The sequence below is a fragment of the Pocillopora damicornis genome, chromosome 6 (assembly GCF_964200805.1).
Source record: "Pocillopora damicornis chromosome 6, jaPocDami1.2, whole genome shotgun sequence".
In the NCBI taxonomy this organism is placed as follows: domain Eukaryota; kingdom Metazoa; phylum Cnidaria; class Anthozoa; order Scleractinia; family Pocilloporidae; genus Pocillopora; species Pocillopora damicornis.
Genome location: NC_142675.1, coordinates 3172501 through 3191680, shown reverse-complemented (window position 1 = coordinate 3191680; position 19180 = coordinate 3172501). Strand labels below are relative to the sequence as shown.

At 37.3% G+C, this 19180-nt stretch overlaps 1 protein-coding gene across 2 annotated transcripts in view; it reads right to left on the bottom strand.

The window, feature by feature from the left end:
- Nucleotides 1–1552: 1552 nt before the first annotated feature.
- LOC149043464 (uncharacterized) overlaps nt 1553–19180 on the bottom strand; it is a 20228-nt gene continuing 2600 nt past the window's right edge. Inside the window, exons 3-8 of one of the 2 annotated variants that reach the window (XM_089210192.1) lie at nt 15290–15331; nt 14034–14752; nt 13093–13749; nt 11879–12067; nt 11119–11220; nt 1553–5246 (exon numbers count right to left, since the gene is read on the bottom strand). In XM_089210192.1, the coding sequence (XP_089066318.1) occupies nt 2410–5246; nt 11119–11220; nt 11879–12067; nt 13093–13749; nt 14034–14739 (4491 nt within the window). In that variant the 5' untranslated portion in view covers nt 14740–14752; nt 15290–15331 and the 3' untranslated portion in view covers nt 1553–2409. The remainder of the gene's footprint in view (nt 5247–11118; nt 11221–11878; nt 12068–13092; nt 13750–14033; nt 14753–15289; nt 15332–19180) is intronic. The other variant, XM_089210190.1, reaches the window with a different exon arrangement.

Sequence of the window (19180 nt, the reverse complement as noted above, 5' to 3'; positions counted from 1 at the left end):
TTAATTCTTTTTCCTTTCGTTTTATATTGTTTAAAGGCTGGTGAACCTGTGGTACAGAGCCGGGTTTTTTAATTCACTCTTCCCTCATCCTTTTTTCTTGCTTTTCCCACTCCTACCTCTCTCTCAGAAATAAACAACCGAGGAGGGGAGGGGGTGGGGAAAGTTTGAACACCTGGGTAACCTGTTGCTATGGTCAATATCTTTTCTCTCTTTTCTTTTTCCTTTCTCATTTTTAACTCGTGCAAAAGAGTTTTTATGAGGACTCAGATATGCAAATGAGTCACTCACTCACTAAGATGTAGACACTGGTAATTAGTCGTTCCGAACTTGCTCGAGCACAAAACCACATTGGAGAAGTAACCGCACGTGACGTTAGTAAGGCTTTGTTACATATTAAGCATCGTTGCTTTAGATATAATCTTGCAATTGAAAAATTTTATCGAGTTCAGGCACAAACCCACTACTGCGAATCGCTTCGCTTGTTTATGATCTGATGTCAAACATAAACCGTGATTAAATTCAATTATCTTATGAAAACTGAGCATTAGCGACTGAATCGGTCAGAAGCGGACGAAAATAATCCTGTGCTTTTCTGACAAAAGAAAATTTGTGGAATTCACTACCGCATATGTTTATTTTCAATCAGACAAAAGTATTGCGATCGCCTAAAATGTATTCTGAGGTAATTTGTTCCGAGGCAGGAAACTTAAAGAGTTTTGTTATCAGATACACGCGGGAGTCAACTCTTTAACTCCCATGAGTAACCAAGACAGAATTTCTCCTTACAATATCAATACAATATCAACCAGATATGTGATGAGAATAAAGAGAAATATCAATTTAGGGATAATTAGTTGATTCAATACTAAATTCTCTGAACTAACATCATAAGAATTATATGGCTGACAGTAGGAGAATTACAAATTTGATCTGGGAGTTAGAGGATTAAGGCGGTAAACAAAGACTGTTGCGCTGCAATTCAACCATTTCTTGAGCAGCTGAGGCGGAACGTGACATATGAATGGAAAATAGCAAAATTTTCCTTGTGCAAGCGAAAAAAGACTTGGATTGCAGCGTCTAAATTTGACAAACTTTGCGAACAGAAATTCGATAAACGCAGGATACTATTTTGTGCTGTTTCTAAAGACTATAAATGCGTTTATTTCTCAGCGGAGTTGATGGTTACCATGCTCGGCTTTTGAGATAAGAGCAACCTTGCATTGCTACAAGAAATATAATTATAGGATCACAACCAAGTTTCATCGCTAGATGAAGAACTCTATGCACGAGTTGGCCATAGGTATGCTCTGACTTCAGTTAGCAAGACAAGTCACTCTTTCACCCAGTTATTCTGTGTAAGCAGATTAAAACCCACCCACTAAAACATCCAAATTGCATCGACCATGGGTCAGTTTACAAGAAATATCAAACGAAAAAAGGGAATTGAAGAAAGGAAGCAGCAGGCTAAGGAGCATCGTAATCAAACGGACTTTCTGGATGAACGCGAAAAAAGTATAAGCATCAACAAAAAATAGAGGAGAAAAACTGAAACTCTACTGAAAATACCTTTATTTATATCAGTTACGTCTTAAGAAATACATAAATGGTTCAAGTAAACATACCTTTACAAAATTCAAAAATGTCTTGTAACAACTTTTCTAAAAAAAGTTGACTTCGAAAAATAGATTGTTCTTCACAGCCTACAACAAAGACTCATGTAGTCATCATAAAGAGTCTTACCATACAACATGGCTACAACTCTATTAATTAACTCTTTGCACCCTAAGAATTATCAACTTCAAATTTCTCACAGGACTTAAAAGTGTCAGCACATTATCACACTAAAGTAAGTTTATGAGAATCAAGTAACTGATCACCAAAGAATAATTACTCTAACCTTTAACCAATTATGGCAGTCCCTCAAGAAAATATATATATATGAGCAGAATTTATTACTAAAGACAAAAATATTACATCCGATTTTCAACTACAACAAAATCTGAGGCAGTCCAATGTTTCCAAATTATCCTCGCGCGGATAATCTGGTGGTTTACACGCACGCGCGTTACAGATGAAGCATAGTTTCTTTTAACAGCTTTATCCATTAAACGCGACAAGCTAAAAGTTGTGTGGATAAGATTGTAATAAAGTGTAACGGTCTCTTGACTAAACGTACACGCTTTTATAAAAGCTCTTACAAAAGTAAATAATCGTGGCAAACAGATGCTACAAAACTCTTATACTAATACTCATATCGATAAATGGAAGCTACTGTACATTTACCCTGTTCAAGGTCAGAGTCATTAATCGCTGCTTATTCCTGACGTAAACGCTTCTTCATAAGGCAAGGTAGCCATGTCCTAGAAGGGTTCAATTTATTGCAAGTATTGTCACATGAGGATGACACTCCTACGTAACACCCAGAGCAGCAGCACTATAATCACCAATTTCATTATAACTCAAATCCAACGTTGTCAGCGATTTTTTATATTTCAAACACTCACCCAGAGCAGCAGCACCATCATCACCAATTTTATTATCACTAAAATACAACGTTGTCAGCGATTTGTTATCTTTCAAACACTCAACCAGAGCAGCAGCACCATTATCACCAATTTTATTAAAACTCAAATCCAACGTTGTCAGCGATTTGTTAGATTTCAAACACTCACCCAGAGCAGCAGCACCATCATTACCAATTTTATTATGACTCAAATCCAACGTTGTCAGCGATTTTTTATATTTCAAATACTCACCAAGAGCAGCAGCAGCACCATCATCACCAATTTCATTATAACTCAAATCCAACGTTGTCAGCGATTTGTTATATTTCAAACACTCACCCAGAGCAGCAGCAGCACCATCATCACCAATTTTATTATAACTCAAATCCAACGTTGTCAGCGATTTGTTAGATTTCAAACACTCACCCAGAGCAGCAGCACCATCATTACCAATTTCATTATCACTCAAATCCAACGTTGTCAACGATTTGTAATATTTCAAACACTCACCCAGAGCAGCAGCACCATCATCACCAGTAACATTCCCACTCAAATCCAACGTTGTCAGCGATTTGTTATTTTTCAAACACTCACCCAGAGCAGCAGCACCATCATCACCAATTTCATTATGACCCAAATCCAACGTTGTCAGCGATTTGTTATATTTCAAACACTCACCCAGAGCAGCAGCAGCACCATCATCACCAATTTCATTATGACTCAAATCCAACGTTGTCAGCGATTTTTTATATTTCAAATACTCACCCAGAGCAGCAGCACTATTATCACCAATTTTATTAAAACTCAAATACAATGTTGTCAGCGATTTGTTATATTTCAAACACTCACCCAGAGCAGCAGCACCATCATCACCAATTTTATTATCACTAAAATACAACGTTGTCAGCGATTTGTTATCTTTCAAACACTCAACCAGAGCAGCAGCACCATTATCACCAATTTTATTAAAACTCAAATCCAACGTTGTCAGCGATTTGTTAGATTTCAAACACTCACCCAGAGCAGCAGCACCATCATTACCAATTTCATTATCACTCAAATGCAACGTTGTCAGCGATTTGTTATATTTCAAACACTCACCCAGAGCAGCAGCACCATCATCACCAATTTCATTATAACTCAAATCCAACGTTGTCAGCAATTTGTTACATTTCAAACACTCTGCCAGAGCGGCAACCCCAACTTGCAAAGATTTATACAATGTTAAGTTTGTCACAGTTGTATTTGTTTTTAGAAAGTTGCTTAAAAAGACAGCTAGAGTTTCATCCACTTTTTCACTTGAAACTTTAACAGTTTCAGTTTGAAGAGAAGCGCCAAGAGCGGTAGCCAATTTTTCATCAACATTTTTGTTCTTCTTTTTGCATTCATTAACACATTCTAATATAAAGTCCACGTCTTTCTCTTCTTCCTGGTTTAACTGTGTTGCTATGCTTTTCAGAAGGTTCACCACTGTTTCCTCGCATCGTGCTGCTAACATACCAAATGTAAACAGAAGCACTTCTTTAAGTTGATGGCGATATTTTTTGCCAGCAGCTATGCTGTTCGTACTGATTTCTTTCTGGATAAGCTGACAACGGAGATAGAACGCTGCGAAGAATTCTTGGAAAGTCTTGTGAAGAAAGCTATAACGTCTAGTTGGTCTTAGTTTACTGCCTCCAGGCTGAAATGACAGAAATCCAAATCCAGGTAAATCGCTTGCTTCGTGTTTTCCAAGCTCCTTCTCGTCAAAATCCAAGTTGTCTTCAAGTAAACCTTTCAAAGCTATCGAACCAAGGTGTTTCAATTGGCTTTCGTAAAGGTCAACAAGGTCTTCACCGTTTTCTGGTAGTTGCTGCTTTGTTCTGTACCTTCTTAGTACACACTCCACTATTTCCATGTACAGCTTCGTTCTGCTCTCAGGAAATATACCTTTCAAATCTTCATACACCAGGCAAAGAAGCGCAGTGTTGAGAGGATTCGTCAATATTTCATATAACTTGCGATCAATATACAGGTGTGCGGTAAGCTGCTTGGCCAAGTTTGGTTCGGCTTTGAAGTACTTTCTGATGAAGGATTGTACATCTTCTTCAGTAAATCCCTCAACTTCTAACAGCGTGTCGCAGTATTTTCGAACTTTGACTCCAGCTTCGTGTCGTGCCGTAGCAACCACGCGACAGTTTGGCAATTCAGGGCCTTGAATAATTTCTGAAAACATAGGTAGCTTCTTCTCGGAAACTTCATCCAATCCATCGAGCACCAGAAGAACATTAGATTGATTGTCGCGAATGAAGTCGAAGAATCTCTCACGTTGGTCTTCACCAACTTCTCGAGGCAGAAGTTGATCTTCAATGGCCTCCCAAAGGCCAGACTGAACATCACGACATTTGATCAAAAGCACTATTACGATGTTTGCGAAGCAATTTCCGGTTGCGTGTTTTCCTGAGGCCCAGTCGAAAACAACTTTTTTACAGTAAGTGGTCTTTCCCATACCAGGCTTCCCTTCAATTAACACTACTCTTGGTTCTTCACATTCTTCGTGCTGGTTGAAGATTTCAGACATCGTGACAACTCGGTCTGTTGCTTTTCCTTTCGTTTTCTTTCTGTAGATGACTTTAAGTCTGGTGTAGATGTCGTCAAAAGAGAAGTGAAAATCTTCACACCAGGGAAACGGTGCCAGCCAACCTTCCCGATTTTTGTAAAATTGACGAATATTATCAATAATTCCAGTTGGGTCAAATCCATCTGAAAAAGAATTAGTTGTTAGTTTTATGAGGCATTCTTACCGACACGCTATATGACGCCATGACTCTCAGAAAAATAAGCAATTATACGATGACACCGAGAATGATATCGTGAAATATTATCACTTAGGTCTGAGTTATCTGACGAAGCCGAAGGCTGAAACAGATATTATTGACACGAAGTTTGATAATTCATAATAACATGAAAAAAAGAAACCGGAATCAAACAGATATTTTTTTCATTTTGAAAACAACTGCAAAATAAAACATTTCTCTCTGAGGGTGCAAAATTTTGAGAACACTACGCGGTCGAGGGGCTCGGAACTAGGCAGACTCTGAACTCGACATGATCAATATCCGCTGCATTTAATGGGTTATCAAGTCAATCTCTTACGCTACTGTGTATCAATTAAGTGGCGATCTCTGTAAGAGTGGTCCAAGGCCTTTCACATCAGAGAAAAGTTTTGCCTCAAACTTTGCCCATTAAATTATCTTTGGTAGTAAATGAAACCACGTTGGTTTCTGGAAATACGTTAAAAAATTTTTTTGAGAGCTCTCAATAGTCAGAGCTGCAAAAAGCAGCCTCCTCGTAACACACCGCATGCAGCAAGAAATCGTTTGTGCTCCTAAATTTTGTGATATATAAGGGGTTTAGAAGGCATTCATTGATGTGTTCATTCAGAGGTTAACCATAATTTATTTAAAAACACTCGTTAGCCGTTTTTTTTTTAATTGAATAAAGGAACTGCATTGCACTCGATTTGAGTGGGGTGTTGAAGTGAGTGTAGTCACTACATTCGTGTTAAGACTATTTGTACCCCATGAGTTTGATATGGCGCACAATATAATACGAATTATATATCTTTAAATAAAATATGATCAGTTTAAAAATTCATTCAAAAGGTGATTTTTTAGAGCTCTCTTAAAGGAAGCGGGACTCTTACATAATTTAAGGCTTGGATCTAACTTGTTCCAGGTAGATACACTTTTATAATAACACGTTTTCTGTCCTGTTGCAGTTTTGAAAAGGGGAATGTTTCGTCGTTGAAAGTTTCTGGTTATACGTCCAGATACGCTGCCTCTTGTTATATACATAGATGTTAAGTATTCCGCGGCTTGATCCGTCATACATTTAAATGTTAAAGTAGCATCTCCGCAATACAATTGTATTTTTAAAGGGAGCCAACCTAAGGTTCTTAATACAGGAGAGATATGGTTATACTTCTTTACGTTGCAGATAATTCGCGCGGCAAAGTTTTGAACATATAGCAATTTACGAATATTACAGGCTGAGGTAGATGACCATACTGATGAACAGTAATATAGTTTACTGAAAAAAAGCGCGTTTATTATGGTTTCAAGCAGTTTTTTATCGAAAACGAATTTAATACAGCTTATTTGAGATAATTTCCACAAGCAAGACGATACAGTACAAATATGGTTATCAAAAGATATCGTGGGATCAGAAATTACTCCAAGGTCTTTGACTGATTGAGCCGGGTGAATGTCTTTTCCTGAGGGGGGATAAAAGTCCAGTAATTTCGAAGACATTCCTCGGCTGCCAAAAACCATTAGTTTCGTCTTATCTGGATTAAGCATTAAACAATTGTCGAAAAACCACTGAATTGCGAATCTGTTGTAAGTCGGAATTAACACTTTGAGTGATCCAAGCAGAGTCGTTCACGGTAAAAGACAATATGAGCTTAGTCATCCACGTAGCAAGCAGTTGAACAATTTTAACAAACATTTGGTAAATCGTTTACATAAATACTAATTATAAACTGTCATATGATAATTTCTGATTTTAAAACTGATAAGAAAGTTATCAGGGCGAAACGGAGCCATGTGAGAGATCTTTACAAAGCCTTTACGAAAAATCCTAAAAATTTATCAGCCCGCTTCCTTTCCCGGCGTCATGTTAACTATATGCAAGATGTTGGTCAAAAAATCAGCCTGGCAGATGAGATAATTCCCCAACTTGCCTCTTTGGCTCAGTTGGTAAAATTGATAAAAGTATATTCAGTCGCGAAATCCAAAAGTTTGAGGCTTGGATCCTCTACAATGCCAGTGACTGTTATTTATTACCATTCTGTCATAAATAAAGCCATGATACCCACACAGGTAAGCGATAATTTTAAAAGTTACAGGAAGAAACCTGTGAAAAGGTTCAGGCTTCGATGAAATTCGAACCTGTGCTTCCGATTGAAATGGAAAAAACTGCAACTTCCCATAATTACATTTCTAATCATTTTGCAGATGCAACACTACTTTGTTCGCACATTGTCCAGAAGCAAGAGTCCTGGGAAATTCCACGAAGAAACTTAACGGATCTAATTCGAAATAAGCTAAGGGGTGGTACGCTAAGCTTATTTTCTTTGTAGAAACAATGTATGTCTTAAAGAAGACAACGGTAAATCGTTAACACAAGGTCCACAAATAGTCCTGGCCAAATGTTAGAGCAACATATAACAGGAAAAAATTAAAACACGTAAAAAGAAGAAACTCAAAATTGCCTTAAAAGCGGCACTGGTAAAGCTGATTTTTCCCGCCATGATGGAAGGTCTAGGCCTATTTAAGGCTAGCTCAGACAAACCCTCTTAATACAGGTAAGGGTTTTGAACTTTTAAAGACCAGAAACTGTGATGATTAGATAATCCAGAGAATACACATCGCTTTCAACTGATGGTCTACCTGTTCCGTCTACATGCTTCGGCACATTGCAACTATTCTTGATAGTTGAAGACAAAACTCTTACCAAAATTGACTATAACAGGGGAGAAGCAGGGCTTCACGTTTCTCTAAAACAACGTTAGTGCATTTTAGTTTGTTGTAAGTAAATCCACATCTACGAATATGAATATCGTGACCGCCGTGTAAGGAGGGTAAAGAAGAGCATAAAAAATAACTCCCAGGTATACACTACCAAAGGGGGTATAGAAGAGATTAAAAATAACTCACAAGTAGACACTACCCAAGAGGGTATAGACTAGATTAAATATAAATCACACGTATACACTACCCAAGGGGGTATAGAAGAGATTAAAAATAACCCTCGGGTATACACTGCCCAAGAGGGTATAGAAGAGATTAAAAGGAACCCTCAGGTATACACTACCCAAGAGGGTATAGAAGAGATTAAAAATTAGTCTCAGGTATACACTACCCAAGAGGGTATAGAAGAGATTAAAAAATAATCTTCAGGTATACACCACCAAAGAGGGTATAGAAGAGATTAAAAGGAACCCTCAGGTATACACTACCCAAGAGGGTATAGAAGAGATTAAAAATTAGTCTCAGGTATACACTACCCAAGAGGGTATAGAAGAGATTAAAAAATAATCTTCAGGTATACACCACCAAAGAGGGTATGCAAGAGATTAAAATAACCCTCAGGTATACACTACCCAAGGGGGTATAGAAGAGATTAAAAATAACCCTCAGGTATACACTACCCAGGAGGGTATAGAAGAGATTAAAAATAACTCTCAGGTATGCACTACTCAAGAGGGTATAGAAGAGATTAAAAAATAATCTCCAGGTATACACTTCACAAGAGGGTGTGCAAGAGATTAAAATAACCCTCAGGTATACACTACCCAAGGGGGTATAGAAGAGATTAAAAATAACCCTCAGGTATACACTACCCAGGAGGGTATAGAAGAGATTAAAATTAACTCTCAGGTATGCACTACCCAAGAGGGTATAGAAGAGGTTAAAAAATAATATTCAGGTATACACTTCGCAAGAGGGTATGCAAGAGATTAAAATAACCCTCAGGTATACACTACCCAGGAGGGTATAGAAGAGATTAAAAATAACTCTCAGGAATGCACTACTCAAGAGGGTATAGAAGAGATTAAAAAATAATCTTCAGGTTTACACTTCATAGGAGGGTATGCAAGAGATTAAAATAACCCTCAGGTATACACTACCCAAGGGGGTATAGAAGAGATTAAAAATAACCCTCAGGTATACACTACCCATGAGGGTATAGAAGAGGTTAAAAAATAATCTTTAGGTATACACTTCGCAAGAGGGTATGCAAGAGATTAAAATAACTCTCAGGTATACACTACCCAAGAGGGTATAGAAGAGGTTAAAAAATAATCTTCAGGTATACACTTCGCAAGAGGGTATGCAAGAGATTAAAATAACCCTAAGGTATACACTACCAAAGAGGGTATAGAAGAGATAAAAGTAACCCTCAGGTATACACTATCCCAAGAGGGTATAGAAGAGATAAAAGTAACCCTTGGGTATACACAACCCAAGAGGGTATAGAAGAGACTAAAAATGACCCTTAGGTATACACTGCCCAAGAGGGTAAAGAAGAGATTAAAAGTAACCCTCAGGTATACACTACCCAAGAGGGTATAGAAGAGATTAAAAATAACTCTCAGGTATGCACTACTCAAGAGGGTATAGAAGAGATTAAAAAATAATCTTCAGGAATTCACACTAATAAATATCAGGAGACCGTTCTTTGACTGACATCTCTGCAATTCCCCATGATTATTCGACTAGAGGTATTTCCCGCCTAAAGTGCACGGTCGAGAGCAATTTGATTTGACAGGATTATTGACGAAAACGTGAAAAGGCTGTACCACGCTTCCCTATAAAGTCACGGTTTATTCACTTGATTTAACGATTCTATTTCAACGCTTTGGTTAACTCCAATTCACAACTCTCGACTTATTCGAAAAAACACGCACTGAACGTTCCGCTGTAAGCAAGTGGAACAATGCCATATAAGGGGCGATAAAATAAGTACTGCATACATGTTGTTTGTTAAACAAAATCACTTATTAATGTCAATCAAATTAAGAATAATTGACGTATCGTACAGTTTCCAACATTACATCCTCACGAATGCATCTGCAGGAAATTCTCGCTGTCTAATTAGTCCGGCACAGAGACCAAATGAATATACAATATGTTTGGTGATGTGGTATTGAACGAACAGCTTTTGTTGGCGCGGCTGAGAACTGCTGGCGGGACAGCACGTATTGCAGTCATCGGGGAATCGACGAAAGATTTCGTTCTTTGCATTGGGCTTGATTCCACATTAACTTTTCGTTAGCACATATGGTCGAGACTGTATTCCGTAACTCTAGAAAGCTCAGCCGATCGATAGAAGACTTTGGCCTCCATGATAGGATCGCGCCAGGTGATTCCGGTCTAAGATTTGTTGTGTTTTTGTAATTGAAATTCGCGCTTAGATGAAGTATTAATTATCGGATGAGCCTTAAAGTCAAAATCAACAGGTTTAAATAACCGCATAGACACCTACCGACTGCAAGCGTTAAAGTAATTCTCTACATTGATGACAGAAATGATAGCGTCTCCATAGAATGCAGGCTGCGAATTCTTTACGGGGCCAAAGCTCCTCATGAGATACCGTGCTGCTAACAACTGAGCTACGAAGCCACACGTTGGATGTGAGGCAAAATATGAAGGGTTATTCTTTCCCATGGAGGCATCTGATTCAATTTGTGATGAAATAATAATTGCTGTAACTGATTCCTACCCCAATATTTCAAACTAATTTTTTTATTATTCTCCTCAAGCGCTGATATTATTAGGGTAAATATACGTTCGATCGCACATGCTGCAATCTGATTGGCTTAGCTACTCACTATTTATTCCGTGACAGATAGAAGGGAATGTAAACAGCACAGGGGATGGCCCATTTGTATCAATATTTAATAAAAACACGAGCCTGCCCTTCTTCCAAGTCTTGAATGACTCTTAAATTAAATTAAACTATTAGATTTTTCGCTCTCAGTTTCATGCGTGATAGTTGACTAAGCTTCGCCCTCAAAATCGAACTGGAGCGCGTATTCCAATTGTTAGTTAGTTAGCGCAGTACGCACCTTGCTGCTTTGTTTCTCTTTGTTGTGCTACCAAATCGTCCAACCTGTCACTCATGTTTCCAAAATCAATTTTGATTTGATCAAGGTAATATTTGACGTCCCCTAAGGATGAACATTTCAATATTATTAGCGGAATAGAAGCCTCAACTGATAGCCACTCCATTTAAAATAGACCGCGTATGAAAAACAATAAACTTTTCAAAAATAACTTAATGTCATTGCTAATGAGCGACAGTAATTCCCAACTCTGCTGTGCAACATGTCAAATGGTTTTGGCAGAGGTTTAGGTAACTATTTCCATAACCGGGTGACGATGGTCTTATAGGCGGCTGTGCCCGGAAAAGAGCTGTAAGGCAAAACCCAAACACGACAGCCTCGCCGGTTACACGAACGGCGATGAGAGGTCTTATTGCAAATCCTTCTAAAGAGCACCTTTTTGCACGCAAAAGACACAAGTCTACTTTCAATGAAAATTAAGCATTATTCATTGCCCATCTTTAGACTTTTCTTTCAAGTTTTTGTCTAAACTGTGTATTGAAAACAAACAGTACCTCTTTATTTTCCTCATTTTAGTTGTGTTACATAAACCATGCTAACTATAGAATACCGGCCATTTCATGTGGCTCATGGAGTGAATTGTTATTCAGCATCACATCACTCAATTTAGCCACACGTTTTTTCTCCCACCACCTTAAGAGGCCTTGTTAAACCAACTGGAATGGAATGGAAAAAAAGAGAAGATTGACACAGGAAGCAATACCTGCATTAAAATGAGGCCAATCTTGGAATATGACTGGATCATTCAAAATGTTGGCCACAACAGATGCTGCCATCACACAAGCAATTTGTTTCCATTTCTCACTTGAAGACTGCATTTCATCCGCAAAGTCTTTGATGCCCTTGACTACCACCCATTCTGTCTTAAAATCGTGAGCTGCTGCATACACTCCTGAAAAAAATACTCATGTCTGTTAACTGTATATTAAGCTTATTTTCTTAGTATCCTTAATATAATTGTTCAATCAAAGCTCACAAAGATTCACACTCTAGCTGTTTGTAAAAATGCACAACGCAAAAAGACGTTAGTTAATTTCGAAATCTGATTTTTTTCGATTAGAAAATAATTGTACACTGGGACTGTAAAATTATTCTTCAGGTTTCACCTTGTTCCATGAGTAACTTTCAACATTTCTCAAAAGACGAACTTCTGTCAGATAGAGTTAATCCTTTCACTTTTAAGATCTCATTGGTAAAAATTCTCTTTAACCTTTTAACTCCCGTGAGTGACCAAGTAAGAATTTTTCCTCACTTTATCCATACAATATCATGCAGACAAGTGATGAGAATAAAGAAAAATGTCCATTATGGGATTACTGATCCGATACCAAATTCTCCAAACTAACATAATGAGAATCATTTTACAGACAGTAAGGAGAATTACCAATGAGATCTTGGGAGTTAAAGGGTTGTTATACAATTGCTATGATGTTAGTTAGGAGAGTTTGGTTTTGGATCAACCAATTATCACCCAATTGACTTTCTTCTTTTCCCATTACTTATCTGCTTGGTATCATGTTGATACTGTACGGAGAAATTCTGTCTTGGTCACTCTTGGGAGTTTAAAGGTTAACAGGGACTGTGATACTATTCCTCAACTCTCAAACTACTCAACAAAATACTTTCTACATTTTTCAGATGAAAAATGTAAGACAATTCATGACATCCTGAAGGAGCACACTCAATTTAGCCAGAAGAAGTATTCAGTCACCTTCACCAGCAAAAATCTTCCTGCCCCAGCCAAACACAAAATCACTATACTTCTTGTATATAATTCCTGCAAAATTTGGCATGCTATATGGTACACACTACTTCTTGGACCAGCAGAGACAATACCAGAGCACTGTTTTCCAAAACACTTCCTTCAAGCGCAAAAGTGCTTGGCTCATCAATTATTTCAATTATTATGATTCTCACCTCCACCTTCCATTTCAACTGCAATTGCTTCAGGATGTTTCCTAATCATATCTCTGTTTGCCTCTGAGATACTCAGAACCACTCCATCACAGTGCACTTTGGCATTATATTCATCAGCATTTTGTAAAGGTGCCTTCCAGCCATCAGCCACATGTTTGATTAGGTTACCAATATCTCTGCTGGGGGTAGTTTTGTGTGCAGCTGTTATAAGCTTTGCTGAAACAACCACATCTCCTAACTTGACCTTTTTGCTGTTCAAACCACTGCAGGCACCAACAGAAAAAATAGTCTTGGGTCTCAGTAGCACAATGGCATCTTTTGAAACAGACAAAGAACCCCCAGGAACATCAGGACCTTTGGAGCACCTCATCAATGCAATTTTCATTTTCTTTCCTTGATCATCACCCATGCACCCAAAGTACACATAGCCAGTACGAATGTGGTAACTCCTAAAGGGTTTCTTCAGGTAAGCAAAGCAGCTTAAGAACTCACAGTTTTCCACTGTTAATAAAAGAATATCAACAGGAAGTTCGACAGTTTCCCACGGATTACAGATTGTTGGAAGATCACTCAATTCTGGAAGTTTCACACTGAGCTCCAGTGGGCTGCTATTGCCAGTCTGTGTTGATGTATTTTCCCCTGGCATTATTACTGTCTCTGAAAAAGAAGGTTGTAGTTTTTTTTAAACATTTGTATGTGACAATAAATAGCTTACCCAAATGGAAATCAAAAGATAAGAAAGATGAAGGAAAAAAGCAATTAATGGATGCATTGGTGTATCAAGGGAATAGAGATTCACAACTTCAATTACGCATAGTTGTGACTTAAAAAAAAAATCTGCACAAAATTCAATTTCATCTAATGATCTAGTTTGACTTACTGTACATTATTGACTCTACAAGTTAGTTTAAAACTCTGGTTTTAAAAAAAATTACACACACCTCTCTCCCATGAATTTTGTTCAGAAATGTCAAAGGAATCCTCCATATCCCCTCCTTTCCTGGCCTTTTTCACAATCTTGTCTTCATGCAATTTGTCTGTGACAAAGTCATCATCTTTCAACCACTCTCTCAGAAGCTCTCGGTAGTGGTCTTTAAGATCAGCATCCATACAATGGAGTGTAGGATCATCTATGACTTCCTCATAACAGGTCCCTTCAATATGCAGAAAGGTGTCTTTGATGCTGTTCCAGTACCAACTAAAAGTTGGATCATCAACTGAAGCATTAGCAGCATGACTGAAAACTCTGTCCCTGAAAAACTTGATGCGAGTGATGCCAGCTTCTGGAGAGGTGTCTGATCCTGGAGGAAGGTTATTCCAGCTGGAGGCAGGGAGAGTCAGACCAAAGATATTCGTCAGAAGTAATAGCAGTAGGGAGCTGTCAAAGTTCCCTGAGGAAATTGACGATTTGACAACAGGATACAGTTTCCCCCACTGGAAGGTACTCAGGACTCTCTTCTTTCGCAGTGTTTGTAATTTGGCATGGTTTGTGGGATTAGTCAGAACTGTGTGAAGGTTTTCTGGTGGACATACCCGGTCAAAGATCTCCCTTAGCACACGTGATCCGACTTCAACAAGAAAGCGACACAGTTGGGCATAATTGGAGGTCTCTTTGGTAGAAGGATGCAGTGGGGTGGCAGAAGCCATGAAATCAAGTCCTCTGTAAAGAAATGCTTGTAATTAATACATGGAAGGCAACATTACAGAGCACACACAAAAATCATAACTTTATTCTAGCTTTGCGACACCAGAATATTGCAGCACTCAAACAATGAGTTAAATATCACGCAACAGATCAATAAAATAAGTTTGATGCATCTTCCATTTTAACCCTTTAACCTCTAAGAGCTTCGATTGGCTTCTAATTTCTCCTTACAGTATCATCCTTGAATCAAAAGTATGGGTCACAAGAATAAAGGAGATCATCAAAAATTTAAAAAGTTCCTGATTCTCCAGTCACACTTTATCTATTTTCTCATATTCAATATACAAAATATTCCTTCAACTTGCAGGTAGCTGGTGTTAATCCAGGTGGGGCGATTTTTTACTTAAGGTTATTATCAACAAAATAGGGTGCCTTCTGGAAAAAATGGTCCAACTCATGTTACTATTAAAGAAACTGTAATAAACAGAGATGCTCTCTATGTTATGGCTAGTTTAATTAAAGATAAAGTCAAAAGGTACAGGGGAAACTTACATGTGCTCTGTTGCAAAACATTTGATATCTGTTTACTTGATGCTAAACACATGATTAGATTAAAACAGAAACCTTAGAAAAATATACATCACAGTAAAGCTTATAAAGTACGGATTATTGAAATAACAAAACTGTTCACAGTTTTTGTTTTGTTAGGTGCACGTAAGCATTTAAATGCAACATTGATGGTGTTTGCTTTACTGAATTACCAGCCTCTGTGTTACCCCAGACCTCGAAACAAACTGGACAGTATCACCCAGCAGATAATGGGTTGACAAAGAGTGTCAGGCAATTTTGATATTCCCTTAATAGTTACTGAAAAAATCTATTGTGAGGTTAGATTTCCCTTGATGTCAAACCCCAGTAAATTACAAGAGAAATATTTCAAATTTCGTTAAAGCTTTATGCACTTCTGTGCAATAATATCTGAGGAACATTCAAGCCAATTTTCATGAAAACCCAACAACTCTACATACCCTATTAATGTAGAGGTAACTTGGGTAATATCAAATCTCAAGTTTTTGGCCTCCAAAGAAATTAAGAGTTTTCTTGTCTCCTTTTTAAAAGTGTGTGTCAAAGTGGTCATGCTGCCAACCAGTGAAACACAACATGGAACCCCCTGGCAAGCCTCCTGACAAAGAACTCCTTTGAAACTTGCGGGAAAGGTCATTTTGTGAAACAGGATCATGAGTTAAAGATAATCCAAAAGTTATCAAGCAAGCTGGTGAAAATTAACAACTTGACTTCAATTTCTTTGGTTCGTGCTCTTTTCCACTTTTTAAGGCCACTCTTTTAGGCCATTTGATGAAGACTCTCATTACTCAACATTTTGAAAAATGTGTTAGAGATTTCCAGTGAATGTGCAGAGCAAGATGTGATGAAAAAATTACATGCAAATTGAGATCCTAGACAAAAGCCTGCAGAAACAATTATGACACCATTCTTTCTGCTGTATCTCACCTTTTTTTTAAGGTTTTTTCCGCAAATTAAACTTTTTCAATGGTTTAAACTAGTTTCTCTAGCTTATGAGAAAAAAAATTAAATTGTGAAAAATTTAAGCAGATTTTGACTAAATATGAAAATAATACATGAAAAAAACCGTTAAATATACACAAGAAAAGAAAACAGAAAATGAAAGACGTTCATTGTAAAAGAAAAAAAATCCCGAGTATCTAAGCGCACCAAAGATATTGTACAACTGCAAGTTCAATTTGTTTCAATTTTGCCATGTTTAAATTTATAACCATTATGAACATCAAGCATTAATTTTCATACAGCTTCATAATATAAGACAGTAATAGGTAGAGTTTTTGCATTTATAAATAAGGGATAGCATGTTCTTTTCTATCAGTAAGGTAAATTAAATGCAATAGTTGCTTTTGAACAACAGCAATTTTGTTTACTATATACTTTTTAGACACATTGCCCTAAGTTGGGAGTCGATAAGTTAAATAAGGTAAAATTAAGGATTTATAGATATTTATGAGTCAGGACAGATGATGGAACAATGCATTTTAACTTACATGTAGCAATCATTTGTATGGTCATACTCATTTCAGTGAGAGCAAAGTCAATGTGGTTTTTCCAAGAAAGATTTTCATCAATTAAAATACCTATTATAATTATTGATTGATGTAGCTCTTATGTTCTAAACTGACTCTTCTATTTGTTTCACTATCAAATATACTTCTTTGACAAATTCTCCTTGTCTGTTCCATAGGAAATGTAAAGAGAACAGTGTGGAGAATATGAATACCAATGTCTTAGGGTGTTAAGGGTTAAAAGTCAAATGGGGCACTCAGGGGGAACACACACAATTCTATAAAACCCACATCCCTTTGCTACCTTCATGACTGAGATTTTCACCTGCATTTTAACCTTCAAATGGGATGCTGCAGGCATCACCATCCTTAGGGGGGAATGGGGGCATACTTCCCCCGAAAATTGTGAAAAAATATGAATTTTCTATGGCATACTTTAGTTTTAAAGTGAGCATTTCCACTGCTGGAAAAACTCTGAAGCACATTCAAAGTAAACAAGGAGTAAATTATATTTGAAACAATAATAATTTCATAGTTACTTAATGACAGCAGTAAGTTTGCTGTAAGAAACAATGGTTTCAGCTTGAGAAAATCATTAAATTTTTTTGCGTGAGTCTCATGATGAATGTGAAAGACTTGAGAGCTTTGAATTGGGCTTTTAAGTGGGGCAGCTAATAAGCAGCAATTTTCAGTATTTCTGGAGGAGAGGTACAGGCATTTATCAGTTATTCCTTAGGCTCAAAATGAAGGAATGCATAATGTCATTCACAACAAGCCAGCAGTAAAGTAGAAAATTGATTTTCAACAACTACTTTGAAAACACATTTCCAATATGGAAGCACAACAGTCTTTTGATTGATTTTCATCCCACAGGAACTAAAATTTAACTGTTCAATGTTTTGCTAACATTAATTGATGCATCCACGTCAGATGGCCCATCAGGCAAAGCTGATGCCCTACAAAAAGTTGATTGTTTTTTTGGGAATTTCAATCACAGCATGTTTTTCCATCATGAGTCAAGAGGCAGAGGAGATAGAGTATATATTACATTTACCTCCAGAATTTTCCATGTAAATAGAACAAAATACAGGAACACTTGTAAGATTTACAAGAAACAGCTTAATGAGATATATCATGATTATATCAACAACCTAATTGAAACACCTAGTTCAGATCAGCCTAAGAAACTTTGCAGATTTGTTAAAAAAAAAAAGACAAGATGACATAAGGATAAATATATTAGAGGAAGATAATACTAATGCATCTGATAATTTTGGTAAAGCTAATTATTGTTCTTAATGATTGTTTCCATTCTATTCTCACCAATGAAAAGCTCAATTCTTTACTTAATTTAGATCCTAGTCTATCATGCCCAAATTTGAATCAAATAATAGTGACATCATTAGGTGTCCAGAAACTTCTTGAATCTCTTAATTTGAATAAAGCTAGTGGGCCAGATGATGTGCCAACATATATTCTGAGAGAGCTATCACATGAGCTGGCATCCGGGCTTCACTTTTTCAACAGTCATTAGATCAGGGTCAGTTGCCAAATGACTTGATTAAAACTAAATGTAGTTCCAATTTTGAAAAAGGGGAAAAGGTCTTTGGCAAGTAATTTTAGACCACTATCTCTTACTTCAGTAACATCTAAAATACTAGAACATATTATATGTCATCACATTTGAAAGCACCTGAAAGATCATAATGTGCTTAGTAATTTTCAACATGATTTCTGCAAGCAGAGGAATTGTGAAACCCAACTTATAATCATTATGGCAATACATGACCTAGTTAGTGCAGTGAACTCCAAGAAACAGGTTGATGCCTTTATATCAGATTTCTCTAAAGCTTTTGATGGAGTGCCTCATCAGAGGCTGCTCTAAAAGCTGAGTCATTATGGAATTCAGGGCAGCTTGCTGTCCTGGATCCAAGTGTTTCTTACAAAGAGAACACAGAGGGTAGCCTTGGAGGGTGTTTTATCAAATCAGTGTTTTGTGACATCAGGAGTCCCTCAAGGCACGGTTTTAGAGCCATTGCTGTTCCTGATTTACATTAATGACTTGCCCTTATGTATTTCATCAACAATGAGATTGTTTGCAGATGACTGTTTCCTATATCGTAGTATAAATAGTCCAGTTGAATGCCAAAACATACAGAAAGATTTAGATGCATTAACTAAATGGGAGAAAGATTGGCAAATGTCATTCAGTGTTGATAAAATGCCACACCATCTGCTTCTCCACTAAAAAATCTAATTTAGATACAACATATGTTCTTTATATCATGTTCTAACTAAAGTCCATCACCATTGCCACTTAGGTGTGATACTTTCTGAAGACCTTAAATGG